Consider the following 27,873-nt stretch of genomic DNA (forward strand, 5'->3'; position numbering starts at 1 on the left):
GTCGGTGCGGGCGGCTGTGCGGCGTCTGTGCGGCCGTCTGTGCGGCGTCGGTGCGGGCGGCTGTGCAGCGTCTGTGTTGCCGTCGATGCGGGCGGCGGTGCAGGCGAGGCCTCCCGCCCCAGACCCGCCGCGCCCCGCCCCGCGGCCCCTCCCGGCCCCGCCGCTCTCAGTCTCCGCCCTCCCGACCTCCACCCTGGACTCATCCCGGGGCCCCACAGCCCCGGCACCCCTGCGAGGGGCCGAGACTGTCCCTGGGCGGCCCCCGACGCCCCCTGCCTGCCCCCACCCCCCGGGTCGCGGGCTCGGCCTCCCGACGAGCCTCTGCCGCCGGCTTCCTCCTCCGGGGAGCCTTCCCTCCTCACCGCCCAGCAGCGCCCTCAGCTCCCGGCCACGGTCTTCCCCTGGCGCACTCACCTCCAGCCACCCGGGCCGCTCCAGAGCACAAAGTCCTCCCTCCCGGAGCCCCTGGCCGCACCGCCCCGGCCTCAGCGCCTCGGGCGCGCCCGGCCCTTCCTCACGCAGCGGGACCTTCCTCACGCGGCCGGCCGCCTCCGCGCGCCGCTCCTCCAGCCCCTCCCGCCGCGGACGCCAGGTGCCCGCTCGACGGCAGGCCCCGCCCCGCCCCGCCCCCGCCTCTGGCTACGGCCCCGCCCAGTCCTCGCCTCCGCCGGGCCCCGGCCCGCTCAGACCCCGCCCGGGCCACGCCCCCGTCGCGCTGGGGCGTCCGGCTCTCGACCAGTGAGGCGGCCGAGCGCGCCCTGGGCCCACCTTCGCGGCGCTCTCATTGGCTGCAGGGCATCGGCCCACCGCGCCCCCGCGAGGTCTGCCGAGGCGCCTTAGCCGCGGCCGCGCTGTGGGACCTGGGGCGGGAGCGGCGGCGGCGAGCGGCGCGGCGGCGGTCATGACGGAGGGCACGTGAGTCCCGCGTCCCGGGACCCCCGAGAAGAGGACGGCGGGCGGCGGGGCGGGCGGCGGGAAGGGCCCCGGGAAGGGCCCCGGGAAGGGCCGGCGGCTGAGCCGAGCGCCCGCGCCCGCAGGTGCCTGCGTCGCCGCGGCGGCCCCCACAAGACGGAGCCGGCGACCGACCTCCGCCGCTGGCGCCTGCGCAGCGAGCGCGGCCGGCAGACGTGGACGTACCTGGCGCGGGAGGAGGAGCCGGGCCGCGGGCCCACCGCGCTGGAGGCGCACGCGCTGGGGCTGGACCCCGTGAGTGCGGCGCGGGCGCGGGCGCGGGGCCGGAGCCGGGGCGTCGGGGAGCCGGGGCGCGGCTCGGAAACGGCGGCTGCTCCCGGGAGGGCGCGCGGCCTTCCTTTGCCTTCGTGGGGCGGAGCCTGCGGGTCCGGACGGGAGCGGGGGGGCCTCCGCGCTCGGGCCCGGGGTCCCCGCCTGGGCCCGGGCCGGCCGCCGCGCGCTCAGCCCGCGTCTGTCCTCCGCGGCAGGAGAGTCACTTCCAGGCCTTGCCCAAAGCGGACACCGCCCGGGCGGCGGCTCTGAACGGGGTCGCGTTCTACGTGGGGCTGCAGGCCGAGGACGGGCACTGGGCCGGGGACTACGGCGGCCCGCTCTTCCTCCTGCCGGGTAGGTGGTGCGGGCGTGCGGGGCGCCCGCCTGCGGGGCGGGGTCCGGGCCGGGCTCCGCGCGGTGAACGCCGAGCGGGACGAGCCGGTGGGAACCCGGCGGCTTTGGGGAACGGGTCTGCGGGGCTGGCCTGTGCCCGCTTGGTGCGGCGGGGCGCCGAGTTCTCAGAAGGAAGCGAGGGCTGCTCTGGTGGGGGCAAGGGGGAGTGGCCCCCCGGTCCCAGTGCGAGTGACCCCCCGGCCCCAGTGCGAGTGACCCCCCGGCCCCAGTGCGAGTCACCGGCGCTCCACATGGAGGACCTGGCTCTGTGAAGGTGTCAGAGGTGCGCAGGTGATGCGTGGGATCTTTTTTTTTCTTAAGATTTTATTGTATTTTTTTAAGATTTTATTTATTTATTTGACAGAGATCGCAGGTAGGCAGAGAGGCAGCAGAGAGAGGGGGAAGCAGGCTCCCCGCTGAGCAGAGAGCCTGGGATCCTGGGATCATGACCTGAGCGGAAGGCAGACGCTTTAACTCGCTGAGCCACCCAGGTGCCCCTTAAGATTCTGTTTTTAAGGAATCTGTGCAACCCAGTGTGAGGCTCAAACCCGCTCGCCCACCATCTACAGCTGCTGGCTCTGAGGACTGACCGGGCCATCCAGGGCGGTCGTGGGTGGGATCTTGAAGTCCTCTTTTCGGCAGGTTGGGGGAGGCCAGGTAGCTCCTGTGGGCGAACTTACCCTTGGGGGCGGGGGAGCTCAGGCAGGGAACCTGCTGGTTCAGTTGGTGAGTCCTAGGCGGACTGCGTTTGGGCCTCCTGGGTACTGAACTGGTTCGGCTAGCTCAAACCGTCGTGTTCTGAGGATTTTCACTAAGTAGGTACTCAGCTGCGTCAGGTAAGAAATTCCCTCCTGTAAAGGTATGGGGAAGGACTCCTTTCTCCATCTGCTCTTGTCCGTACTGGGCTGTACAGCGTTGTAGCTTCTTGTCCAGGGACCCAAGGGGTCAGCCAAAGGGGTTCTTTCTTCCCTTTGGCCCCACCTGCAGCCTGCTGAAACTATTGCCAGAGATCTTCATAGGGAGGCAGGGACACCACATTTGCCTGCTCTCGGGAAGGTGACCGGACTTCACTGTGTCTCGGCCACCGACATGGGGCTGATGAGAATCAGGCTAGGTCATACATTCGTGGCACCAGGGACAGCTGCACTGCTTCGTGCCCCGCTGCAGCTGTGGGCTCCGCCTGCTGGGGCTCCTCCCCCGTGCAGGCTGTAGGCTGCGTCTTTGCCTTCCCTCTTCTGAACTCTGGACAGACCAGGTTGGTCTGTGCAGAGGACCTACACAGGGTTTTTCCATGGCTGGCTGAGCTTTCACCACTCCTTCCTTTTGCTGCTTTAATTTGGGAAGATGCTCCTGGGGGCCATGGTTCTGTCTAGACAACTCCCCATTGAGTGTAGTTCAGGTGGCATTGACTATTCCCATGGGTCTTTATGGGAAGGCGCTGACGTGGCATTGGTCTGCTCTGACCCCAGGCAAGGTGGTAGGACTTCACTGTGCCTTGGCTGCCTCCTGTGTGATGTGGGGAATCGGATTTGGTCATACGTGCACATATGTGTATCGCTGTGGTGAGCCCTGATGCTGGGGTCCACCCCCGGGCTCCAGCCCCTGCCCTACTACTTGGGGCCCGTGCCTCAGTTTCCTTGCCTGTAGAGTAGGGAAGATGCTGGCTCTTTTTCTTGGCCATGTATGTTTCTTTGTCTTGACAGCGTCATACTTGTAATGAAAAGAGACAGACTTGATTTGGGGTGATTTTTATTTTTTTTTTCTGAACCTCCGCAGCATCTCCAAACCTAGCTGCCGTTCTTCTGTGTGAGTCTTGTCTTCCGGGGTTTCTGATGCCTCGGAGCCAGAGTCAGGCATGTGTTTCGTGGTGCATTTTGACTAGGGCCTACCCCAAGACACCCAGCCCCCTCACCTCCCTGGCAGGGCACCACAGCCTGTGGCTGGGGAGGTGGAGGCTAGGGATGGGGATGGCCAGTGAGTACCATATTCAGGAGGGCTAGGCTGAAAAGGTTTTTTGTGGATAAAATTTATTGGCCATTGGCTATCTCCCCAATTTGCAAAGTGACATATCCTAGAAGAAAACCTATAAAACAGAAAACCATAAGCAATAAAGCTTGTGCTATCCGGGGGTGAACCATTTGGTGTTTCTTTTTCAGCAGGTGTAGACAGTCTTGTGGGAACTTCGAGTGGCTGGGAGGGCTTTGCACACCTCATGTAGGGGGTATCATGTGTTGCTCTTGCTCCTGGGGCCTCACTCCCGATGTCCCGGACGATGTGGGGAGGAGTAGCCGTCTCAGGCTCGTTTCCATGGAAAGGAAACGGCCAGACCAGCTCCCTGTAGGGTGGGAGGAAAGGGGCCTGGGCTTAGCAGTGCTGAGCGTCTGCACCTGGTGACATCTTTTCTGCCACATAGGCCTCCTGATCACCTGCTATGTGGCCCAGATCCCTTTGCCCGCGGGCTGTAGAGAGGAGATGGAGCGGTACCTGCGGTCAGTGCAGCTCCCCGACGGCGGCTGGGGCCTGTGAGTCGCTTTGTTACTGCCACGTGTGCGTGCGTGTGCACGCGTGTTCGTATGCGGGAGCTACGCCTGTCAAGAGTGGGGGGGGCTGTAGCCACTTTGGGCCTGGGGTGGGTGGGAGGAGGACGTTGCCTGGGTGCTGTGGTCAGCTGGACCCTGGTGTCCCGGGGGTCTCAGGACAGGTGGCGGCACACTCTGGCCGTGGGTCCTCTGGCTTGTATTGCAACTCGGCTCTCTGACTGCTCGAGAGACTCGTGAGAGTCACCCCACAGAAGACCCTCCGGCTGTCACCACTAAGGCAGAAGGAAGCTCTTGACTCTGGGATGGCAGCAGGTGGCGCGAAGGCGGCCAGGTGCCCCCCAGTTCTCAGTGTGCCTTTCGGACACATAGCTCAGTCTGGGGGCAGGGCCTTCCCCCAGGGGGCTCAGCTGCCTGCCTGCCCTGGTCTTGGGCTTTGGTACCTCTTTTTCCACACCCAGGGCTGGGGTTCCTCCCGGTGAGCTAAATCCACACCACAGGGGTCCCCGATCTGAATTCTTGGGGGACAGCCCAGCCTCTGTTTGCCCCTTGACGGGGCTCTGGGCCTCAGCTTGTTCCCTCGGGAGCTGGGTCTGTGTGCTGTGGTGATGAGGGAGCCGGAGCTGGGCCCCTGCCCTGGGACTGGCCCGTGGACTTGGGCAGGTCGCGCACAGGCAGCTGGGGACGGTCCAGGTGTGGCAGCTATGTGGCAGTTCCGGGCGTTCGTTATGTTGGCCGGTTATGTCAGCGAAGGGTATTAGAGCGTTTTTGACTTTTCTCAGGAGACTTCGCTGAAAGCCTTGCTCAGTTTCTTAGAAGTAACGAAGTGTGGCCTTCTCTTGTTCTGTCCTCCCCAAGGCACGTGGAGGGCGAGTCCACGGTGTTCGGGACTGCACTCAACTATGTGTCTCTGAGAATCCTGGGTGTCGGGCCTGATGATCCCGACTTGGTACGAGCCCGGAACCTTCTTCACAAGAAAGGTACTCCTTGCACAGCCCCTGCTGGGCGCTCCTTCCTGCAGGCAGAGGCCGCGAAAGTCCGTCTCGGGGCTGGACTCACATATTCTGGGGAAGCTGCTGGTGCCCCAGCTCCTGTGCCGCTGGGTGGTCCTGAGCAGCTCGGGAGCCCGCTTCTCTCCTGGGCTCGAGGAGCCTCGGCACTGTGTTCGGGTCACGCGAGGGGGGCACATGCGGTTCCTGTGGAGCTAATCTTCACCGTCAGGCAGATGTTCGGGGACTTTCCTTTTCCGTAGGTGGTGCTCTGCTCATCCCTTCCTGGGGGAAGTTCTGGTTGGCTGTCCTGAACGTTTACAGCTGGGAAGGTCTCAACACTCTGTTCCCGGAGATGTGGTATGCTTGTCCTTCTGCGGCTGATTTGGGGCTGGGTGGCCAGTGCTTTCCTGAGTCGGGTGACCGGCCCTGGGTCACTTGTTGCCTGTTCACAGACGAGGGGGTGGCCCATTCTGTGGGGGGAGGCTGCATCAGGCTCCCGGTGGAGGCCCTGCTTGGCTGAGTCCTGCAGCCGGATGGAAGGGTTCCCGATTGGGCAGCAGGGGGGCACCGTGGGCTTGGGCCTCGGGCAGGTGAGCAGGTTCCTCCAGCCTGGGAGGACGGCCGGTGTGGCGAGTGTGAAGCTCCGGCGTTGTTGCAGAAGGCTGTGCTGTGTCTTGTCATGGGCGCTCGGAGCCTCCGTGGGAGCAGAGACGAGAAGGCAGCGGGCGTGCAGCTCTTGCCGGCCTCAGCGCTGGGCTGGGCTGGGCTTTTTTTCTGTTCTCTTATCTCTTTGCCGGTGACTGGGAAGGTCGATCCCAGGCATCATATTGTCACCTGTGGCCACCTCAGTTTAAAAAAGAAGGTTTTCCTTGTGCACAGAACCACGGTGCCGTTTGTGTACTCCGCGGAGTCAGCACGGAGTCCTTCCGCTGCAACACTTCTTGCCGGCATCTTCACATTTTGGGCATCTCCCCAGAAAACATTCACGTGCATGTCAGTCCCCCGGTGTCACCTTCAGGGGCTGAGAGCCCTGGTGGAGCTTGGGTTGAGCCCCTGTGGCTCCCTGGAGCCCTGTCAGCAGCATCGTGGCCCCCGGGGAGCTGTCAGGGAGGTTGGGGGCTGTTGTGTTAGCGACCTCGGCGGGGGTCCTCCAGGTGAAGGGTTCTGACGCCAGGGTTGAGGGCCCAACCTCCGCAGCCTTGCGGGGGGGTGACGGGCAGAGGGTGATGAGGTGAGGTGCTGGGAGGGGTGCTTGGGAGGAGTCAGGAGGTGTCCTGGGGCCACCCTTGCTGTCCTCACTGGCGGCTCGCTGGTGTCCCATGGACCTGTGCGGGGCGTGAGGCGTGGGCAGGGGAGGGCACCGAGCCGGCGCTGGGAGGCCAGTGTCAGGGCACTGGCAGTCTGTGCTGGGCCGTGAGGGCACTGCTGGTCTTGCTTGGGGTGGCATTGGAGGGGTGAGTTAGAGGGGGATGGTGTGCAGGGTGGAGGACCGGAGATCCTGAACCTCTCCAGCGGCAGAGAAGCTGTAACTACGCCACTCACTGAAGTGAAGCGCCCTGGAGGGAGGGAAGTGGCCCAAAGCTAGAGCTGGCCCGAGGGCTGGGTACCTGCCCAGCTGGTGACCGGCCTGCCCGTGCCCCTCACATACTCCGACAGGAGGCTGGGAGGGAAAGTGGGGACAGTGCCCCGGGTACCCACCCACCCGGGTAGCTGTGCTAAGGCCAGGCTAAATGTCTGGCCTAAAACATGTTGGTGGAGATAACAATAACCCTCGAAGCCTCAATCTTGGGAAGGGGAGTCCATTCCGAAGGGTTTTAGATAAACTTTATTTTGGGATGGTTTTCAATTTCCAGAAAAGTCGCAAAGAGAGTCCAGGATGTTCCCGTAGACCCTTCACCCTGTTTGTCCGTTATTAACATTCTGCATCGCCGTGGCATCTTTGTACGGCCTACGGCCCTCGAGGTGTCGAGGTCGAGTTTCCTGGCTTCAGGCCGAAGCGGGAGGAGTGTCACTCCTGCAGACTGCCTGCCAGCACCGTGGGAGTGTGGCTGTGACGTGCGGGTGGCCGTGCCCACGTGGGCCGGGGCTGCGTGGCTGGTGCCGGAGGGGGCCGGGACCTTCTGCCGACGTGCTCTTCCGCAGGCTGTTTCCTGACTGGGTCCCCGCGCACCCCTCCACGCTCTGGTGCCATTGCCGACAGGTCTACCTGCCCATGAGCTACTGCTACGCCATCCGGCTGAGCGCGAAGGAGGACCCGCTGATCCAGAGCCTCCGCCAGGTCAGAACTCCTGGGCAGGGACCCCCATCGGACCTCGAGTCCGATTGCGCATCCTGCTTGCCTGGAACCGCGCAGAGCTGAGTTCCGAGATGGGAGAGCAGAACCTCCGCCTTCCCGGATCCTCCGTGACTGCCCGTGGGGGCGAGGGGACGGCTCGGGGCACCTGGGAGCAGAGTCCGCCTGGGGGAGCAGGTCCCGAGAGCCGGCTTTGGGGCTCACTGGGGTGCGCCCCCGGGAGGGCAGCGGGCGAGGAGGGTGCTGAGGCGCTGGTGCCCCCAGGAGCTCTACGTGGAGGACTACGCGGGCATCGACTGGCCGGCGCACAGGAGCAGCGTGGCCCCCGAGGAGCTGTACACGCCGCACAGCCGGCTGCTCCGTGTGGTGTACGGTGGGTGCTCCCCGAAGGGCTGGCGGGCACCTCAGCTGATGCCGCGTCTCCTCCTCTCGCACCCCTCTGTCGAGTGGGCCGCGTGGTGATGAGGAGGACAGCCGTGTGTGCCTCGTGTCCTGTTGTTTGCCCTTGGAGCGGGCCCGGGGCTGGGGCTCCCGGACAGGAGAACGAGGAGCTGCGGGCCTGGGGGGCACACTCTTTCCTTCCAGTCGGGGGAGGGACTCGGGGCCCAGTGCAGGCCCATCTCCCTGCAGGAAGCCTGGTGGCTTGGGGGCCAGCACGGGGGCCGCGTGTGGACGCGTCCTGTTCCACGGCTCGTGCTCCCCTTGCTCTGGTCTCGTGTGCTGCGCCCCGGGGTGGCAGCTGGGTCCCTGTCTCCGTCAGTGCTGAGATGCACCCCGGCTGGGTTTCCATTCAGGAAACACGGTCCTAGGGGCAGGGCCGGGGCAGCGCATCCAGAGGTTGGGGAGGGTCGGGGGGTGGACAGGGTAGGGAAGGGCCCAGGGGCCATCCTGTGCTGACCGCACCCCTGCAGCATTCCTCAACCTGTACGAGCGCCACCACAGCACGAGCCTGCGGCGGCGGGCCGTGCAGAAGCTGTACGAGCACATCGCGGCAGACGACCGCTTCTCCAGGTGCCTCAGCATTGGCCCGGTCAGTGCTCCCGCGGCCCCGTGTCTGTACCTCCCCGCCGTGTAGGGGGAGGAGCTGGGGCGGGAGGCCCTCTCGAGGCCGGTCTCTGGAGCGGGCAGTGTGGTCTTGCTGGAGGTGAGGTCTCCCACCAGAGCCCGGCACACAGCACCCTCCCCACCACCCAGTGTGTCTGGGATGCTGCTCCTTGGGCCACCTCTCAAGATCTTTCTGGCCGTTTGGGAGGGATGCCTTTTCTCCCTTGCCCATCTCCCCACAGAACTCGCTACCGCCCTTGCCTTGTGGGGTTCGGAGCTCCAGCCCGGCTCCTGCTGAGTCTGTGACCCCGGGCTCTCACTCTGAGGCTCTGGGCTCCCGAGCCGGCTTTGCATCCTGAGGCCGTGGGGCCCGGCAGAGGCCCGGCGTGGACGCGCTTGTAGAGGCAGGGGTGTCCCAGGCAGTGCGGGGTTGAGGGGCTGCCTTGCGGCTGTGGGGCGACAGTGGCTGGAGCCTGTGCTGCTGTTTTGGGGCCCTGGCGGGCCATGATGGCAGCCTTTCGGGTCAGTCCGGTGGAGCTGTGTCACTTGGGCCCTCAGGCCTCGCCGAGGCTGTGCTCGCTCTCCAGCTGGCTCGGCTCACATCCTCCCCCCGCCCCGACCCCGTGCACCTGCCTCAGGCCTCTCCTGCCTCCCTTTGTGCGGTGCAGCTCTGGCTTGGTCTCTGGTGGGGCCTGGTGAGGCGTGAGCACTCCGCTGAGAGTGGAAGGACTGGTCTGGCTCAGAGGGAGGTGGTGCTGGGGGCCCAGGCTTGGCGCTGTCCTCCTCGAGCGTGGGGGCTGCCGCGGGTCTGGAGCAGGGTCCTGACGGGGTCGTGTCTCCCACAGATCTCGAAAACCATCAACATGCTCGTGCGCTGGTATGTGGACGGGCCGGCCTCTTCCATCTTCCGGGAGCACATCTCCAGGATTCCTGATTACCTCTGGTGAGTAGCGGGAAGGGCCTGGCCACTCTGTCACCAGGTTCCTGCTGCGTGTGACCAAGAGCCAAGGGCAGACGTGCACGGGGGCCTCCCTGGGCACGGCGGCAGGCGGCAGGGTCCCATATCTCCGCGTCCTCCCGAGGGTGCCGGGGAGTCTGGAGTCACGCCTGGACCAGGAATTCCAGGATTTGGGGAAGGTGGTGAGGGTTGGCGTGGAGTTGAACTGCCATAAAGCACTCACTCCGGGGACTTCTGGAAGCTTGCAGCAGATCGGGTGGGTGCGGGGGAACGTCGGGAAGGCCTCGCTGAAAAGAACGGGTCAGTCCCTGGTCGCGGTGGGACCGTGATGGGTGAGCGTGTCCCACGGTGCCCCACGACGGGGAGTCATGCATTCGAGGGGCCCTCTTCCGTCTGGCGGCCGTGTGGGCCTGCTGCTGTAAGCAAGGTGAGCCGGGCTCTGGGTGGTCGCCGGACTTCAGCTGTGAGCCCTCTACTCCCTGACCTGGGCTTTTCTCGTCCTCACAGGCTGGGTCTCGATGGCATGAAAATGCAGGTAAAGGCTACAAGGCCATGGCCACTTGCTTCCTTTCCAGCCATTCCTGATCTTGGGGTTTGGTCGGGTCACTGCTCCTCGCGATGAGTTCCGGCAGCGTGTGCTGAGTGGCTGCGAGCGTCCCCGGCCCTGCATCTGAGGGGACAGCCAGTGGCAGGGACATCGGCAGGCGGCAGGGCTTGTGGGAGGGCCGAGGGTCTGTGGCGACCCCCGCCCTCTGACCCCGGCCCACGGGAACAGTTCAGAGCCGTAGGTCAGGAGCAGACGAGCGTTTCCTGGTGTTCTTGATGGGCCAGCCTCGTCCCCGCTGCGACCACTGGCCTCCGTGCCCACACGCCGGGCCGGACGGGGCGGGGGACCTGTGCTGTACGCCCCAGCGGAGCGCCTGCAGAGCTGCCCTTGCCTCGGAGGGCGTCCGTGCCATGTGTGCTCCCACCTGGCCCTTCCCGTTCTGCGCTGTCCATCACAGCTGGTGTTCTGCCGCCACCTGTCGCCCGGCTCGTTTCCTGTGCCCGACCCCGGGGCTGGAGGTACCTGACCATAGCGCGGCTGGGGCGGGCTGCTCCTGACCAGGCTTGGAAGCGGTGAGCCCGGGAGCCGTCAGGTCCCCCCGTGGGGGTCTCGTCTGCTGTGACCGGCTGGCGCAGTGTGGAGACCTGGAGCCTCCAGCAGTGTGCTTGGATCGCGTGGGCCGCTGGCCCTTTAGGACGGGCGCGCACAGACGTAGCACCGTCTCCCGCGGAGTTCATCTCGGTGTGGCTCACCCCGGCTCCCCGACTCCTACGTGCCAAGAGCCCCTGCGTGGGCTGTTCGTGTCCTCTGAACCCTTCCCTGCCCAGCTGATTCGTTCTTATGAAACGGCTCTGCTGCTGTCGACGCCTCGCAGGGCTGGTGATGGTCCCGTTGGGTTTTGTGGCACGTTTGGTGACGTCAGGGTTTGAGCCGTGTGGCTGGTCCTCGAAGCCACTTTTGTGCAGTGGTCTGGGTGCCCTTCCTTCCTGGGCGATTGGTTCCTAGAGCTACCTTCTGGGTCTGCCTGGTGGCTTCCTCTATGTCCTCCGTTTCCGACAGCGGGTGGTTGGGCCCTGAGGCTGGATCCTGACGGTTTCCTGGAGGCAGGAGGGTTTCCTGGTGGCAGGTGTCCTCGCTCCGTGTTGGCCTGCAGGGCCAGGGCTTCTGATGCCCTCTCGGGGCTGACGGTTGATCTGGGCTCTGGTGTTGCCAGCCCTGTCCCTGTTACCTGAGTATCTGTCCCCGTTTAGCTCTGTTTCAGTGGGATTTGGCCACTGGCCTTCTTGTGGGACCAGAGCGTCGATTGGTGAACGCGGCCCCTAGGGTGGGATTTGCGGGGGGTCCTGTTCACCTCCGTCGAGGCCTCCGCCAGGCCCCAGCACCTCCAGGTGTGCTCAGATGCGAAGGGGTCCCTGGCCGAGGGTGAGCGCGTCCCGGCAGTGGTCGTCCAGATCCTTGAAGTGCCCCGAGAGGGTTCTGTCCTGGCGGGTAGCCTGGTGGAGGCAGGTGGGGCTCCCTGACCGTCCCCTGCCTGCAGGACCAGCCCTTCTCTGGCCCTCATGGGTGTTGAGTGCATAGAGCGTGGAGCCTGGGGTCAGGAGTTGGCTGGGTTCCCCCCTCTTTGCAGGAGCTCTTGGGAGCCCCTGATTCCTCCTCGGCCCTGCAGGTGCCTCTCAGATCCTGGGCGTTGGTGGGTGGGTCGGGGGAGCCGCTGTTGCTCTAACGGCCCGTCCTTGCCTGCAGGGCACCAATGGCTCGCAGGTGTGGGACACCTCATTTGCCATCCAGGCTCTGCTGGAGGTACGTGCTCTGCCTCCTTGATCTTCAGCCTCTAGTTGACCTTCCTGGGTGTCCACTGCTGCTTCCAGTGTGGCATGGCCGCTGCTGACCCTGACTCTTGGCCCCCCTGGGCTTCGAGGCCTCTGGTGATGGTCCCAGCAAGACAGTGGTCTTGCCCGGCAGCTTCGGGTGGTGGGTGGGCTGGGAGGCTTCAGGAGGCTTCGGGAGCAGGGAGCCTCGTAAGGTCTGTTCCTGGGGAGACAGGGCAGGAAGCTTCTAGCGGGGGAGTGGGCTCTAGGCTTTTCACGACACTCAGATGCTCGTTGTGGATACTTCTCAGCGCAGGCTGGAGGGAAACCGGAATGTGTTTCTGTGCCCGTGGGACTGAGGGTGGTGACATTCTGGAAGGCCTTGGGAGGGGGTCTGGGCCACGGGGGGTCTGCCTTAGATGGGGCAGGGTCTTACGGACGCAGCACAGGCTGGGCCGGGTTTGGTGTCGACTATCTTTTTCATCTCCTCTGTTTCTCCATCACATCTTAGTGACTTGTCAGCAGAAGTGGAAGGGCCTGGGGCTCGGGTGGGTTTGTTCCTGTTTCCCAGTGGCGGCAGGACATCACCGGATCGCCTGGGAAACAGTTCAGCCGAGCAGGCTTGTAGTGGCCGCACCTCCGTTGTCTCTTCCAGGCGGGGGCACAGCACAGGCCCGAGTTTTCGTCTCCCCTGCGGCAGGCGCACGAGTTTCTCCGACTCTCACAGGTGAGGCCAAGTCTGGCCTGTGGCTGGGGCTGCCGGGGCTCCCACAGGCAGGGGTGCCACCTCCTCACCGTGCCTGCCCTCTCCAGCTCGGGGTAGTGCCCAGTGGGGTTTCCCCAGCCGCGGATGGGGGCTGTGGGCCACGGGTCACGGGGGTGAGGCCTCGGAGGGTGCCTCTGGCTCCTGTGTTCGAGAGGGCCGTAGGGCAGCCGCTCTGGGTCCCGATGGGTTCCGTGCCAGGCCCGCCGGCCCCGCTGTCTGGGTCTGCTGGTGACGTGGGGTCTCCTCTGCTTCCCACACGTGTGTCCTGGATGCTGTCCAGGTCCCAGACAACCCTCCTGACTACCAGAAGTACTACCGCCAGATGAGCAAGGTACCGTGGCCACCCCGCTTTGCCCGGAGTCCTGTGGTCTGGTTGGTCCTGCTTTGCCCTTGAATGGGGCTCTTCCCACGGCTTCCTGGGGCTTCCCGCTCGGATAGACACACGGCGCGGGCTTCCGTCAATGCATCCGAGGTTCCTCTGTCTGGGGAGGTGCAGGCTCGACGTGGCTGAGCCACGCAGACGTCCACGCACCGCATGCTGGGGGCTGTGCGCACGTGCCCGTGCCTCAGTGGTGCTTCCAGATGGCAGCGCGCGCAGGGAGCGGGACCGTGTTCGTCGGCACCTGGGTCAGGGTGACGGGGCTGCCGCGGAGGGTGGAGGGCAGCCCCGCTGAGTGTGTGGGAGCGTGGATGCGGCGTGTGCGCCTCCCGCAGCAGGTCGGGGGGTCCTCCTGCAGGGGTGTGGCGTGGAGCTGCACGGGTGAGGGAGGTGCTCTGACCTGGGGAGGTCCTGACAACCAGGACGCGGGCTCAGCCCTCCGCCCTGCCCGTGACCACCCGCACGCCCTGCAGGGGGGCTTCCCTTTCAGCACGCTGGATTGTGGCTGGATTGTTGCCGACTGCACCGCTGAGGCCTTGAAGTCCATCCTCCTCCTGCAGGAAAAGTGTCCCTTTGTCACCAAGCACGTCACGCGTGAGCGGCTCTGTGACGCTGTTGCTGTGGTGAGGCTCTGGGCATGGGACGGGGGGCACGATGACGCCCAGGCTGCCCCGCCGCCCACCCCGGGTCCGCTTAGCAGCACGTGTGAGCTGCGCTTCCGATGGCTTTCGTCCCCTCCAACCCCTGGGGTCAGACTGCAAGCCCGGGGTGGCGCACCCTCTGATGGCATCTGTGTTTGGGGAAACCATGAGCCCTGTGCTGGAGGCTCGCGGGTCTGGCTGCTCTCCAGGGCAGACTGGCGTTCTCCACGCGCTGTGTGGAGAGAAAATGGGAACTTCTGTGCGTCTGTGCAAAACCCTCCCAGCGTACCTGGTGCGTGTCTCTCCGTGGGGACCACGTAACTCGGCAGTACATGTGTGCTCCGTGAATGGGGGAGCAGGTGCCCCAGGTGGCCACTCACAGAGCACCTGCTTGAGAAAGCCGCAGCCCGCTGCTCTGGGCAGCGAGGGTCTCGGTTTTAAGACGACAGCTAGCTCCCGGCTCCCCAACCTTGCCCCATTGCTCTTAGCTTTGGGTGTTTCAAAGAAAGGTCTACGACAGCTTGTGGGCTCCCCCTTATGCTCAGGTACACGGGTAAACTCTCAGGTTGTTTTCTCTCTGGTTTTAGTTGCTGAACATGAGGAATTCTGATGGAGGGTTTGCCACCTATGAGACTAAGCGTGGGGGGCACTTGCTGGAGCTGCTGAACCCCTCGGAGGTCTTTGGTGAGTGGTTGGTGACACAGACCTGGGGACCCGACACGCCAACCAGAGCCCGGAGTTCTTTCTCCAGGCCGGGAGCAGTGCCGGCAAAGCTGCTGGCAGATGGTGGAGGATCCTTTATTTTTTATTTATTTATTTAGTTATTTGGAAAGGTTTTACTTATTTGACAGAGATCACAAGCAGGCAGAGAGGCAGGCAGAGAGAGAGGAGGAAGCAGGCTCCCCACAGAGCAGAGAGCCCGATGTGGGACTCGATCCCAGGACCCTGAGACCATAACCTGAGCTGAAGGCAGAGGCTTTAACCCACTGAGCCCCCCAGGCGCCCTAATGGTGGATTCTTTAAGGGGCACCCTCTGAGCCCTGGCGTGTCTGTGCTTCTTGACCTCTGAGGGTGGCCAGCGTGCCAGTGGTTGTGGATGGAAAATTGTGGTTTTATTTCTCAGAGGTGGTGAGGAGTCCGTGGCAGTCACACCTGGCTCTCTGGCTTGAGCCTGGGCTGGCTCTTGCTGTGTGCTCTGTCCTCCTTGGGGACCGTCCTGTGTCCTGGGTGCTCCTCCCAGAGCCCAGGCACATTGCAAGGAGGTGTCGGTGGGGACCCACTGGCTTGTATTGTCCCTGCTGTGCGCTGCGGCAGGGACAATACACCCAGGCAGCTTCTGTCCCTGAGTGTGTGCCCTCGCGTGCCCCCATGCCCTTGCTTCGGGGTCTCTGTCTCGCTTCTGTAACTGTTAAATGTGCTCCGGTTGGGGTGGGGCGTAGCTCTGCCCTGTACCGCTCTCCTTCACTCTCTCACTGGCCCAAACGTCCTCCAGCCGGATACGGGTCTCCGGGCCACCGTGGAGGCACGGGCCACCCTCCTACCTGGTGGCCATGTCTCCTGGGCCCGTCCGTGGGGACTCTTTCCTTGTTTTCTCTGGAGGGTGACCCGGCTCTTGCTGTCCCGCATGGCTCTGCTCTCCTTCTTCACGGCGGGGCACGAGCTGCCGGATTAGGTGACGCGACGACACTCACGTGCGCCAACCCTCCCTCCCTCTCAGGGGACATCATGATTGACTACACCTACGTGGAGTGCACCTCGGCCGTGATGCAGGCACTGAAGCTTTTCCATGAGCGCTTCCCGGACCACAGGGCCAAGGAGGTCAGGTAAGGGTGGCCTGGACACAGGGATCTTTGGTCCCTGAGCCGCACGTGCTGCCCGTTCAGGACCCGAGAGCTGAGACGCGGGCACACTGGACACTGAGAGCGTGTGTTGCTGGGGTGCGTGGCTCGCCACAGAGAGGGACTGTGGACGGAAACTCCTTTAGCAGTGGAGGGGCATCGGGCTGCAGGCCTCTGCCCCGCGGAGGGTCAGGGAGGCCAGGCCACGCAGTGACCGCACGGAGCTCCCGACGCCCTGAAACCCTGACTGCTGGGAGCCTGCTGGGAGCCTACGCGGTCGGGGAGCACGCGTTTGTGCGTTGCAGTTTTCATGGTTGTGTTCTCACAATAAAGTAAGCTGGAGGAAGGGAAATGTTAACATGATAAGGAGGAGAAAGTACGGTATTTGTCAAGAAAGATCCGCTTATCCGTGGACCCACGAAGTTCAAGTCCGTGTCGTTCCGAGGCCAGCTCTTCATCAAGCGTGTACCGGGGCTCAGAGCAGCACAGCTGTAACACAGACATCGGAGCTTTTCCACATCCTAATATTGGTAAAAAAGGCCTATATCCCCAGCTGCACCCGTGTCCACAGAAACGGTGGCTTTTTTTTTTTTTTTTTTTAAGATTTTATTTATTTGACAGAGATCACAAGCAGGCAGAGAGGCAGGCAGAGAGAGAGGGGGGAGGAAGCAGGCTCCCCGCGGAGCAGAGAGCCCGATGCGGGGCTCGATCCCAGGATTCTGGGATCATGACCCGAGCCGAAGGCAGAGGCTTTAACCACTGAGCCACACAGGCGCCCCGAAACGGTGACTTTTAAATAAGCTCGTCCTGTTGACGTCTGGTACGCGTGGAGAGACGTGCACACGTGGAACCGCCATGAGGTGGCACAGCGGCGGGACGCAGCGGGCACAGCGGGTGCCGGAAGCTCCCCCTCTGGTTCTCTGCGGGCGGCTCTGACCTGCACCTGGGGCATCCCCTGGCGCGTGGGGCCCTGCCAGCTGGTCACAGAGAGCAGCCCGCCCGCCGTCCCCCATGCCGTCCCCCGTGCCGCGGCCTGTCCGTGTAGCGCGGGGGCGTTTACCGTCGGTTCGTCTTGGCTCCTCGGGACCCTTCCGGTGGGTTCCTGTGGCTCACCTGCTTGAACCCTCGGCTTGTCTGCCGGGGCCAGGGCACCCACTTCTTGTGGGGAGCCGACTCGCCGTGTCCCGGCCACACCCGGGCGCCTCTGAGGACTCCCCTTCGCCCGGCGCAAGCTTGTGTTTTCACACCTCCCGGCAGGGCCAGCGCACACCCAGCCTGGTCACGCTGTCCCTTCGCGGTCACGCTGTCCCTTCGCGGTGTTGCTGGGTTCTGCTCGGAAAGCATTTTCGGAGGCTTTTCACGACCGTGCTCACAGAGAAAACAGTCTACCGTCCCCTGCCCGTGTCCTCTCCAGGCTCTGGCTCTCCCGGGAAAGGAGTGCAGGCTCGTGGGAGGAGCGGGAGGCTTCTCGTCTTTTCTCTTCTTTCTTAAGATTATTTATTCGTTGATGCGTTGGACAGAGAGCAAGAGAGCGCGTGTGCGTGCGCGTGAGCTGGGGGAGGGGCAGAGGGAGAAGCAGGGTCCCCGCTGAGCAGGGAGCCCGCCGCCAGCCTGGATCCCAGAACCCCGGGATCGCGACCCGAACCAAAGGCAGGTGCTTCACTGACTGAGCCACCCAGGTGCCCTTGTTTTTTCTTTCAAGATTTACGTATTTCTTTCAGAGAGGGAGGGGCTGAGAGAGAATCCCAAGCAGACTCCCACTGAGCACGGAGCCTGATGTGGGGCTCAGTCTCCCAACTCTGAGATCGTGACCTGAGCCAAAACCAAGAGTCAGACACTCGGACTGCGCCACGGGGCGCCCCTGAATCTTTAGTTGACATACAACGTTAACATGCGTTTCAGGCGTACACACAGTGGGCCCGCAGGCGTGTACGTGTTCACCACAGCGTGGCTACCGTAGTCCCCATGCAACACTCTTTTTTTTTTTTTCCCAAGATTTTATTTATTGACAGAGATCACAAGTAGGCAGAGAGTCAGGCAGAGAGAGAGAGAGGAGGAAGCAGGCTCCCCGCTGAGCAGAGAGCCCCATGTGGGGCTTGATCCCAGGATCCCAGGATCCTGGGATCATGACCTGAGCGGAAGACAGAGGCTTTAACCCACTGAGCCACCCAGGCGCCCATTAAGATTCTATTTTTAAGGAATCTGTGCAACCCAGTGTGAGGCTCAAACCCGCTCGCCCACGATCTACAGCTGCTGGCTCTACCGACATGCAGCTCTCCTGCGCGCTGTACCTACACCCCCTGCTTATTCGTTCCGTAGCTGGAAGCTTGTGCCTCCCATTCATCCCTTCACCCGTTTTTCCTGTCCCCTGACACCCTGCCCCTCTGGCACCCACCAGTTCTCTGTATTTATGTGTCTGTTTCAGCTTTTATTTTTTCGTTTTATTATTATTTTTCTTTTATTAAGTGGGTTCCACACTGGGCTTTGACGCAGGTCTTGAACTCACGACTCTGAGATCAAGACCTGAGCTGAGACCAAGGCTCAGTTGCTTAACCAGCTGAGCCAGCCAAAGCCCCTGTTTCTGGGGCCCTATGTGCCGTAGTTGAGCCGTTTACCTACTGAACGACATCTTCCACGTTTTAGCAGTTACGAATCACCCTGCCATAGTTACTCCATGCAGACTTTTGTGTGGACGTGTCTTCAGCCCATCTGGGTAAATACCGGAGAGCACGGGCTTGGGTCGCACGGTGGGAGTGTTTATGATTTTGTAAGGGACCGCCAAACTGCTTCGGGAGCGCCCGTGTTAGTTTGCAGTGGCTGGGAGCTCCTGGTGTTCTGTAGCCTTGAGTTTGGTGCTCCCGGATTTTAGCCGTTCTAATAGGTGTGTAGCGGTTTATTGTCGTGTTAATTGGCCGTTCTCTAGGGACGGAGAACGTTGAACGTTTTGTCATGTATCTGTCCACTGTCCGTCTGTTTTTTGGTCAGATGTGAGTTGAGATCTTCTGTTGTCTCATGGTCCCGTTCTAGGATATTTGGAAAGCATTTTGACGAGCAGTCCTGGTCAGCTAGGTGTTCTGCGAAGAGTTTCTCCCCGTCTGTGGCTCGTGTCTTCTTCTGTCAGCCCTGGGAGAGCCGCAGTTGCTTGTTTTAATGCGGTCCCGGTCCCGGTGTCCTCTCAGGGACTGTGTCTAAAGAGTCATCACCAAACCCAAGGTTGCCTAGATTTTCTCCCGTGGTATGTTTTAGGAGTTTTATAGGTTTGTGTTTTACACATAGGTCTGTGATTCACTTGAGCTACCTTTTGTGAAGGATGTAAGGTCTGTGTCTGGACTGTTGGTTGCATGTAATCGCACTTGCATCGTTGGGTGAGCTTTCCTTTCTCCACTGAACTGCTTTCCCTTGTCAACAGTGATCGCGTTAAATTTATGTGGGACTGTTTCTGGGCGATGGGTTTCATTCTGCTGATGTTTGTTCTTCTAACCATGCCACATTGTCTCAATTACTGTAGATTTTATAGCAAGTCTTTTTCTTTCTTTTTTAAAGATCATATTTATTTTGGAGCAAGTGAGCAGCGGAAGGGGCAGAGGGAGAGGGAGAGAGCACCTTAAGCAGCTTCATGCCCAGTGCAGAACCCGGCTCGGAGCTCAGTCTCACAGCGCTGAGATCATGGCCCGAGTCACAACCGGAAGCCGGACGGTTAATTGACCGCCCAAGCGCCCCTTAGAGCAAGTCTTGAAGTCGGGTAGGGTCACTCAGACTTTCGTCTTTGTTTCCTTCAATGATGCGTTGGCTGTTCTGGTTTGTTTTTGTTTTTGTTTTTGTTTTTTTGCCTTTCTGTATAAATTTTGGGATCTGTCCTACGAAGTAACTTGCTGGGATTTTGATTGGGCCTGCACTGAATCTGTAGATCAAGTCGCAAATATTGTTGATTTCTTTCATCATAATTTTTTAGCTTTCATCTTATAGATCTTGTATGTATTTTGTTAGGTTTATACCTAAGTTTTTTTTGTTTTTTTTTTTTTTGGTGCTAACATAATTGATATTGTGATTTTAATTTCAGAATTTGATCGTTCATTGCTGGTAAGAAGAGAATTATTACAATTGCCTTATACCCTGCAACCTTGCCATGATTGTTTAGTGGTTCCAGGAGTGCTTTGCTCGAGTCTTTGGGGTTCTCTCCATAGCTAATGTCATCTGTGAGCTGATGGTTTTATTTCTTCTTCCCCAATCTGCATACCATTTATTTTCTTTTTCTGTCCCGTTGCACTGGTTAGAACTTCCAGTGCAGTGTTGAATAGGAATACTGAGAGGACATCCTTGTTCAAGGTGAAGAACATCCCTTCTCTTCCTAGTTTGCTGCAAGTTTGTGATCGTAAATGGGGTTCTGTTTCGTCCAGTACTTTGGTAGCTATTGGTGCGGTCACGTGACTTTCCCTGTTTAGCCTGTTGATTCGATAGGTTACGTTACTTGGTCTTCGAATGCAGAGTCAGTTTCCGTGCCTGGGATGATGAGTCTCGCTGGTCTGTAGTGCGGACTTCGCTCTGTGCGTCGTTGTGATTTGCCAGTGCCCTCTTGAGGACTTCCGCGTCTGTGCTACTGAGACATATGGTCTGTAGTTTCCTTTCTTGTGAGGTCTTTGCTTTTGGTATCCAGCAGATCCTCTTCCCACGGGGTGAATCGGGTGGCGTTCCCTCTGTTTCTAGTCTCTGGAAGAGGCTGTAGAGACTTGGCATTATTCCCTCCTTGGATGTTAGAAATCACCAGAGAATCCCTCCGGGCAGCTCTTTATGTTGTCGTTCATTGTGGGTTCTTGTGGGTTTTCTGCTTGTACAGGCCCGTCGTGTGCAGATGTGTAGCAGAAGTGGAGGTGGCAGCTTGTATTTCTTGATGATAAAGGGGAATGATTCTAATTTTTCCTCATTTGGAATGATTTTTGCTGTAGGGTTTTTTTTGGTAGTTACCCCTTTTCAGGTTAACAAAGTTCTTTTTTCTTCCTGATTTGCTGAGTTGCTTTTTTCCCTCTGTTGTGGGTGTTGTATTTTAAGATGACTTTTCTGTCTCTGTAGAGATGATAAACGTGATATCCTGTGTCTGTTAATGTTATAGATGATTATTGTAGATCCTTGTAGGTTGAAACACTGTTGTTTCTGGGGCAACCTAACTTGGAATCATCATATCTCTACTGTATTCAGTTCCCCCAAATTTAGGTTTGAATTTTGTGTGTGTGTTCATTCATGGGTAGCCTGAAAATTGTGCTTTCCCGTATCCCTCTTGTAGGGTCTTTTGTGTTTCTAGAATAAATGAGGGCGTGTTTCTGCCTGTGTTCCCTGGAAGAGTCCGTGTCACGTTAGAATGATCATTCTTGGTTAGTTAGTAGAATTTACCATTTAAAACTTCTAGTGCTGGATTTGTTTTTCTGGGCAGGTGGGATCTGCTCCTGCCAGCCAGGCTCCCACTCTGCTTGAGGTGGTTCTGAGAAGCTCCTTTCCCAGCAGCTTGTGTGTTCCACGTTTTCACCTATGCTGCATAAAGCTTTCTTGTTTTCTCTTAACCGTTCCGTTTCTGCTGCACCTGTGGTCACGTCGCTCTTTCCTTGCTGGTGTTATGTGCTTGGCCCTTTACTGTTTGTGCTGGTTGTCTTTTTTTTTAAATATTTTTTTTTTTTTTAAGATTTTATTTTATTTATTTGAGAGAGAGAGACAGTGATGTGCTGGTTGTCTCTTGTTGAGGGACAGCATGCCTAAAATTCCCAACAACAGTGTCTCTTACCTCACAGTTTCTGTGGATCGGGAACCCAGGCGTGGCCCGGCTGGGTCCTCTGCCACCCAGGACACCGGCAGGGACTGGGGTCTCCTCTGAGCATTGGCTAAGGAAGGGTCTGCTCTAGGTTCATATGGCTGTTGGCAGGTTTCCATTCCTTGCAGAAGGTCAGCCTGAGGGTCCCATTTCCTCACTGAGCATTGGCTAGAGGCCACCCTCAGTTTCTTGCCATGTGGGTCTCTCTGTGCCGTCTCATGGAGCCGGCAGGGGACAGGGAGTCTGCTAGCAAGATGGGAGCTGGACGTCCCTGTGCCCGAGTGTCCGAAGTGATGTCCTGTCAACTTGGCTGCAGTCTGTTGTGTGGAAACAAGTCCCAAGGTAGGGGCTGCCATGGGGGTGGGACCTGCCAGCGAGGCTCGTGGAGATCACGAGGAGGCTTTGTGCCTTCACTCCAGCCTTCCAGAGAGCCGCTTGGGCTTAGGCTGGATCCCTAAATCTAACATTTTCTAATTTTTTTTTTTTTTAAAGATTTTATTTATTTGACAGACAGAGATCACAAGTAGGCAGAGAGGCAGAGAGAGAGGGTAGGGGAAGCAGACTCCCTGCTGAGCAGAGAGCCCGACGCGGGGCTCGATTCCGGGACCCCGGGATCATGACCTGAGCCGAAGGCAGAGGCTTTAACCCACTGAGCCACCCAGGCGCCCCAACATTTTCTAATTTTTAATTTCTTTTGAAAATTTCACTTTGCCTGTTTACTCAAGCCTGTGTCACTGATGTGACTGCTGCGGAACCGGTTCTGTCCACCGCCGCTTCTAGTGTGGGGTGGCCGCTCACTTCCCCTTCCTCCTGCTCTGCTTTCTTCTCACCGCGACTTTGCTGCTCCCTCCTATGTCCCCTCCTTGCTTACTCCCTGACCTCGGCGTTTCTTCTCTCGACCACCGGTTCTGACCCGTCTGTGAAGGGAGACCTTGCCGATTCAACGGCGGCGGTAGGATGGGTGGACCGGGGCAGGTGGACTGTTTCCCCGCAGCCTCTGTGAGCACCGTCCTGTGTTCGTCCTGTGTTCCAGGGAGACGCTCGAGCAGGGCCTGGAGTTCTGTCGGCAGAAGCAGCGGGCCGATGGCTCCTGGGAAGGGTGAGTGAGCTCCGGGGCGCGGGTGTGCCTGGGCATGGGTGTGCCTGGGCATGGGAGGGCTCTGCCCTCAGTGTGCCCGCGTGGGGCCTCGCGCCGCACCGGAAGGCTGTGGGGGTGCGGCTGGCGGCAGGTGGGCCTTGTTTGGGTCTGAGCGCCTGGCCTCATCCCGGCGGGGCTTTGCTCAGTTGCTGCTGAAGGAGCTGGGCCGCCTGTGTGGGTGGGGAGGGCTCCGTGGCCTGGGACCCGGTCGCGTCTGTGATTCCTCCTTCCCCTGGGTGTGGGTCCGTCTTATGTCCTGTGAGGGCCAGGCCGGGCTGGTCTCTTGCTCAGCCCTAAGCCTGAGGCACAAGTTGATGGCTTGCTAGAGGCCATGTGGATGGTTTTCTTGAAAATAACCCCAGCTTCCCCGACCCCGTGATGGAATGTGTTCCCCTAAGTCCGGCAGAGCTCCGGTTGCTTTCACGCCCTTCTGAAGAGACTGAAAGGCTGAGACCCTCCTTTGACTTCCTCCAGCTCCTGGGGGGTTTGCTTCACCTACGGCACCTGGTTTGGGCTAGAAGCTTTCGCCTGCATGGGGCAGACTTACCGCAGCGGGTGAGTGTGGGCTCCTGGCCCTGCTCGGTGGGGCTCCTCCCGGCAGGCGGCTCTGCTGGGGGCATCTTTTCCTTTGGTGTTGGATTTGGGGCATCTTTGGTATTTCTCGAAGCAGTGAGATTCCTGGCTCTGGAGCTGACAGTGGCCCAGGAAAGACACCGGGCTGAGGCCTTGGCTCCATGTTCTGGAGGCTTCCAGCTTGTAGCTTGTGCATGGAGGGGCCCTCTGGGCTCCCCTGGCCCCCAGCCCCAGTGGGACTGCCCCGGGCTGGGTTGAGGGAAGGGAGGCGGCCTCCGGTCTGAGCCGTCCCAGCTTTGTGGCAGGTGTTTTGGGTGGGGGGCGGTCACGCCAGAGCTGCTCAGTGCATCTGGGAGGAGGGGTCTCTGTGCCGTTCCCGTCCCATGGTGGGTGGGATGGAGTGCAGCCTGCCCCCTGCCGCCCACTGTGCTCTGTCCCGTGCTCCCTCCGTACCCTGGGGAGGCCTGGTCAGTGGGTGATCCGGCCTGGGGCCTTCCATCTTGGTCTCCCGTCTTGCCGGTCTCTGTAGGGCTGTGTGCGCGGCGGTCTCCCAGGCCTGCGACTTCCTGCTCTCCAGGCAGATGGCGGATGGCGGCTGGGGGGAGGACTTCGAGTCCTGTGAGCAGCGTCGCTACGTGCAGAGCGCCACGTCCCAGACCCATAACACGTGCTGGGCCCTGATGGGGCTGATGGCCGTCAGGTGGGGGTCATGGGGTCGCGAGGAGGAGGGACGCTGAGCCCGGAGCAGGCAGTTTGGGGGGGGGGTGCGGGAGCCGAGCTCTGAGCGGGGGGGGGGGGGTGGGGGGGAGGAGCGTGCAGGGCAAGGGCTCAGGCCTTTCCACACACGGGCTTCCCGCAGAGAGACTCGCCGTTGCGAAGACCACCACCCAAAGTGTCAGCAGGGGGGGGTGAGGCAGGTCCCTGCAGCGCTCTCTGTGGGCCTCCTGGCTCCACGCGCGTGTACGGGTACACACCTGTGCACGGTGTCCTCATCCGGGGTGTCCTGGTGGCTCTGGGCCTGTTTGGGGAGTCTTCCTAAAACCCGCTCCGTCAGGCTAGGTCAGTGTGAGCCGGAGCAGCCGAGTCTGGGGCGCCCCGCAGGGCAGTCTGCCTCCCACCGCTCCTGACCCCGCACGCAGCCCTTCTGGTGTGTCGTCATCCCTTGTGCCACGACTAGTGAGGATTAGCACGTCTGACTTCTGGGGCCCTTACAGACTCCGGAAGGCCGGTGGGCCCCGGTGGGCATGAGAGTTCTCCTCCTGTCCTGGGGTGAGCACAGAGCAGTGCCTGGTGGCCGGGGCCCCCCGGATAGGTCTGGAGCAGCCCAGGCCCTTACCCAGCCCCATGTGCGGGGCTGCTCACCCCTGCACATGCTGTGTTCTGCATTTCTCAGGAATTGGGTGTCTGGGATTTGGGCAGGAAACAGGCAGTCGTGGTCCACGGTGCCAGCTGTCCTAGCGGCCGTGGCCGGCAGGGCAGGTCAGTCGTCACGCAGGGTTTCACGTCTGCCCTGCCTGGCTGTGTGAGGGCGAGGATGGTCTTGGGCCGCAGCCAGAGGCGCTGTCCTCTGGAGGCTGGTGGCGATGTGTTCAGTGCCTCCCGTTTCCCCAGGCACCCCTGCGTGGAGGCCCTGGAGAGAGGAATCAGCTGTCTGCTTCGGAAGCAGCTCCCCAGTGGCGACTGGCCCCAGGTAGGCCAAGGAGGCCCGAGGAGCCCATGGCCCAACACTGGCCTCGGTTGGCATGGTCGTTCTCACACACCTGTGCCCCCCAGACCCCTGGCGGCATGTTGGTGGGCGGGGTCTTGGGGGTTTGCGATCCATCATGGCCTCCAATGAGGAAGGGAGCGTGTGGAAGCAGGTCTCTATTTGCAGAGGAAGCCCTCGCTCAGAGGCTGGGCCGGGGTTGGGGCGGGGGCCGGTTCTGGGCACCCTCAGCCTCTGCTCTGACTCAGCAGCGAGGGCAGGGCAGCCTCCCCGGTCCTGCAGGCCTGGTCTCACAAGGTCATGTAAGGCTGAGCCCCTCCCTTGGAGGAGTGTGGGGCCGGCACAGCTGTGAGGAGCTGGTGACTCAGGCTGGGGGCTGTGCCGCAGGGCAGGGCTCCAGAACTGGGGTGGCCGCAGGGGGTGGCCCGCTGAGGCTCCTGTGCAGACACCCCGGGAGCCGTCCAGCGGGCCGGCCGGGGTTTCCATTCAGGGAGCCCCTTGGTGTGTATTTCCCTGTACTCTTTCAGGAGAACATCGCCGGCGTCTTCAACAAGTCCTGTGCCATCAACTACACGAGCTACAGGAACGTCTTCCCCATCTGGGCCCTTGGCCGCTTCTCCCGCCTGTACCCCGAGAGTGTCCTCGCTGGCCAGCCTTGAGGGCACCCGGCGCGCATGGGTGGGGCTTCCAAACGGCCGCTGGCACGCGCCTTCCCGTTGGGGCAGCTCGGGCTGCAGGAGCCCCGCCTGGGTGCCGGGTGCCCAGTGCCCGTCACCACCCACCTCTGCAGGGTGGGATGGGGCTGGGGCTGGGGCTGGGGCCTTTAGACACTGATCCTCAGGACAGGTTTAGTTAGAGAAGCTTGTGGAGCTCGGGTGAGGATGGGGACAGGCTGTGCTGTGGCCCTGGGGAGGTCTGGCACATTCTCTGGTGCCCGGGCACGGCGCATGTCCTCTCTGCGGGGCTGGGGCGCTTTCTTGACAGATACCTGAGTTCTTGGGAGGGGGGAACGGTGCCTCGACTGCCTTCTGCCAGGTGCTGCCCAGGAGCTAGCTCGGCTGGGCTTGTCCCTGTGTCTGCTGTCTGTGGGGCTGAGGGATGCGGCAGCTTTTCTGAACAGCCTAGTGGGAGGCTGGTCCTCCCCGTTCACCTGGACGCTCCGGGCTCGGAAGGACCGGGGACTAGACTTGCCACGTGTCTGCTCACGGGGAGCCAGCCGTGCCGCCAGCCCTGCCCTCAGCTCAGCCCACCCGTGGGGCCTCGCCGTGCCCACAGCTTCCTTCTCTCCGTAGCGTCCGGGGCTGACAGAGGCACAGGTGGGAGGCCCAGCGTGATGGGCGACGAGTGTCCGCGTGCTTGGGAGGCTACCACTGTGGGCCACGGCCGCGTGCCGGGGACAGCGGCGCAGTCTGCGTAGCCGGCTGGACAGCCCTGACGCCATAGGGCACCCTAATGCCTGCTGCTGACCCTCGTGTCCTGGTCTGTGCTCTGAGCAGAAGTGAGGGCCGCGTTTCTAAGGCAATGCCTTTTCGATGCTAAACTTGTGAATTCCCTCTGGCTCTAAATCTGTTTGGTGGGATGTGCGTGGATGTGGGGCTCAGGGTGAGAAACCCAGGTTCTGGCTTTGCCTTTGACCTTGAGACCAAGTGGCTCACGTGCTCAGGGCCTCCCCAGGACTGTGGCCGCATGGAGTCACCGGAGCTTTGATGACAGTAAAAGCCAGGCCTGGTGTTGCTCCAGGGCTCAGCCTGCTCGCCCATGCCCAGGCCCCCTTGCCCGCTGCCCCTCTGTTCCGCCTCCCCGACCGGCAGTGACCCCTGGCCTGCTCCCTCGGGTGGCCGTGCTGCATCAGACAGCCGGGTGTCTGCGTGCACCCCCGCTCCGGCCGTTCTCGGCTCAGGTCCCTGGAGGACCCTCACGGAGACTTTGCTCCGTGTGGCCTTGACGCCGCGGCTCTTGTGGCCTTGCGTGCTGGCCGTGGCTCTGCCTGGGGCTCACCTGCTCTGGGCCTTGGTCTAAGCCGTTCCTCCGCAGACCTTCTCTGGCCCCAAGGTGGTGGTTCTGCTTGGAGCCGTGCGGGGCTGGGTCGTGTGTCCACGTAGAAGGCCTGCTGGCTCCGCTGGCTGCCACGCCGCGTGGCACGTAGCTGGTGTTCCGTGGATGCCCGCCGAGCATCACCCCTTCTCCGTGGCGGTTTACATGAGCGCTGCTTTTGGCTGAAGGAACTGTTGGGGTCGCTCTGAAATCTGTTGGGTTTGCTCTCGCGCTTCTTTTCATGGCCCACGTTCTCCCCGCGCTGGGGCAGCCGGAGCCCGGGTGGTGATTGGTCCATCTGCTCCTCGAAGTGGCCACTGCCTTCGGGAGGCTCCCGGCCACGTCCAGAGCAGAGCACCAGACAGAACACAGGAGTGAAAAATCGGCTCTTCCGCTAAAAATGGTGTCGCTTCTGTGGCCAGCTGCCTTAATAAACAGACGCGTCATTCCTTTGTGTTGTGTCTCCTGCTGGGAACAGTCACAGATCCGGGGTTTTCTGAGACTCACTTGGGCACCATGTTGGACGCTGGGCCGCCACCTCCTCAGTTTCAGGGGTAAGAGTGGCTGCTTCACGGGGAGTGGGTGCAGACTGAACCAGTGGGTCCCAGAGGGGAAAGGGTGGACGACGCGGGGCGTAGATGAAGGCATTTAAGAGGACGGACTTCGGATTGTGAACGTGTAGCTCAGCGGTGGAAAGTGGCGCGTGGCCAGTACAGCCGGTGACACCGCAGCCCCGGCGCGTGGGGACAGGCGGGGACAGCGCTTCGCGTCGGGGACACTGGGCAACGCAGCCAGCTGTGAGTCACTGCTGTATGCCCAGTGTCTGCTGTCCTTCAGATCAAACAGAATCAAGTTCTTTTCGGGGCAAATCACTGAAGATGTCTGAACTCAAATTATTTTGGTTCTGGGACACATACTTGGAGTATCGTGCTAGGAGGGTTTTGCCGGACCCATGTCAGGGTTTCTGTGTTCATGCTGGGACTTCAGACCTTCCCTTGTGGGATTCTCTAACTGGAAATCCTTAATTCACAGTGGAAATTGAGAAAGTATTTTCCTTACTAGACAGAATCAACATTGCTACATATACCTGTTTTCTAATTGGGCAATAAAATGTTTCAGAAATTAATGCTGTCTCCTGTTGCTTCCTCATTCTTTTCTCATCTCTGCTGACAGGGTAATTGTAGGTTAATTGCTCAGCTTGGTTTA

At 61.1% G+C, this 27,873-nt stretch overlaps 1 protein-coding gene across 2 annotated transcripts; it reads left to right on the top strand.

Moving 5' to 3' along the window:
• Positions 1–867: 867 nt before the first annotated feature.
• Positions 868–27,793, top strand: LSS (lanosterol synthase). 2 transcript variants are annotated; one of them, XM_044250759.1, is made up of 22 exons: positions 868–915; positions 1,038–1,206; positions 1,440–1,578; positions 4,031–4,139; positions 5,013–5,134; positions 5,407–5,503; positions 7,289–7,424; positions 7,704–7,812; positions 8,351–8,469; positions 9,329–9,426; positions 9,949–9,976; positions 11,732–11,788; positions 12,452–12,523; positions 12,843–12,893; positions 13,415–13,564; positions 14,170–14,266; positions 15,300–15,405; positions 22,251–22,316; positions 22,830–22,910; positions 23,458–23,628; positions 24,540–24,618; positions 25,161–27,793. In XM_044250759.1, the coding sequence occupies exons 1-22, from the start codon at positions 902–904 to the stop codon at positions 25,290–25,292; spliced, it is 2,202 nt and encodes a 733-aa protein (XP_044106694.1). In that variant the 5' UTR covers positions 868–901; the 3' UTR covers positions 25,293–27,793. The 2 variants fall into 2 exon arrangements, with proteins under 2 accessions (XP_044106694.1, XP_044106695.1); XM_044250760.1 differs by lacking the exons at positions 22,251–22,316; positions 22,830–22,910; positions 23,458–23,628.
• The last annotated feature ends 80 nt before the right edge of the window (positions 27,794–27,873 follow it).

This window comes from Neovison vison, chromosome 6 (assembly GCF_020171115.1).
Source record: "Neovison vison isolate M4711 chromosome 6, ASM_NN_V1, whole genome shotgun sequence".
Taxonomy (NCBI): Eukaryota; Metazoa; Chordata; class Mammalia; order Carnivora; family Mustelidae; genus Neogale; species Neogale vison.

Bases quoted from the DNA above. Each gene is read 5' to 3' on its own strand.
- LSS (XM_044250759.1), top strand. The intron at 22,317-22,829 runs GTGAGTGAGCTC...GACTTCCTCCAG, and splicing joins GCCGATGGCTCCTGGGAAGG to CTCCTGGGGGGTTTGCTTCA. The intron at 23,629-24,539 runs GTGGGGGTCATG...CCGTTTCCCCAG, and splicing joins ATGGGGCTGATGGCCGTCAG to GCACCCCTGCGTGGAGGCCC.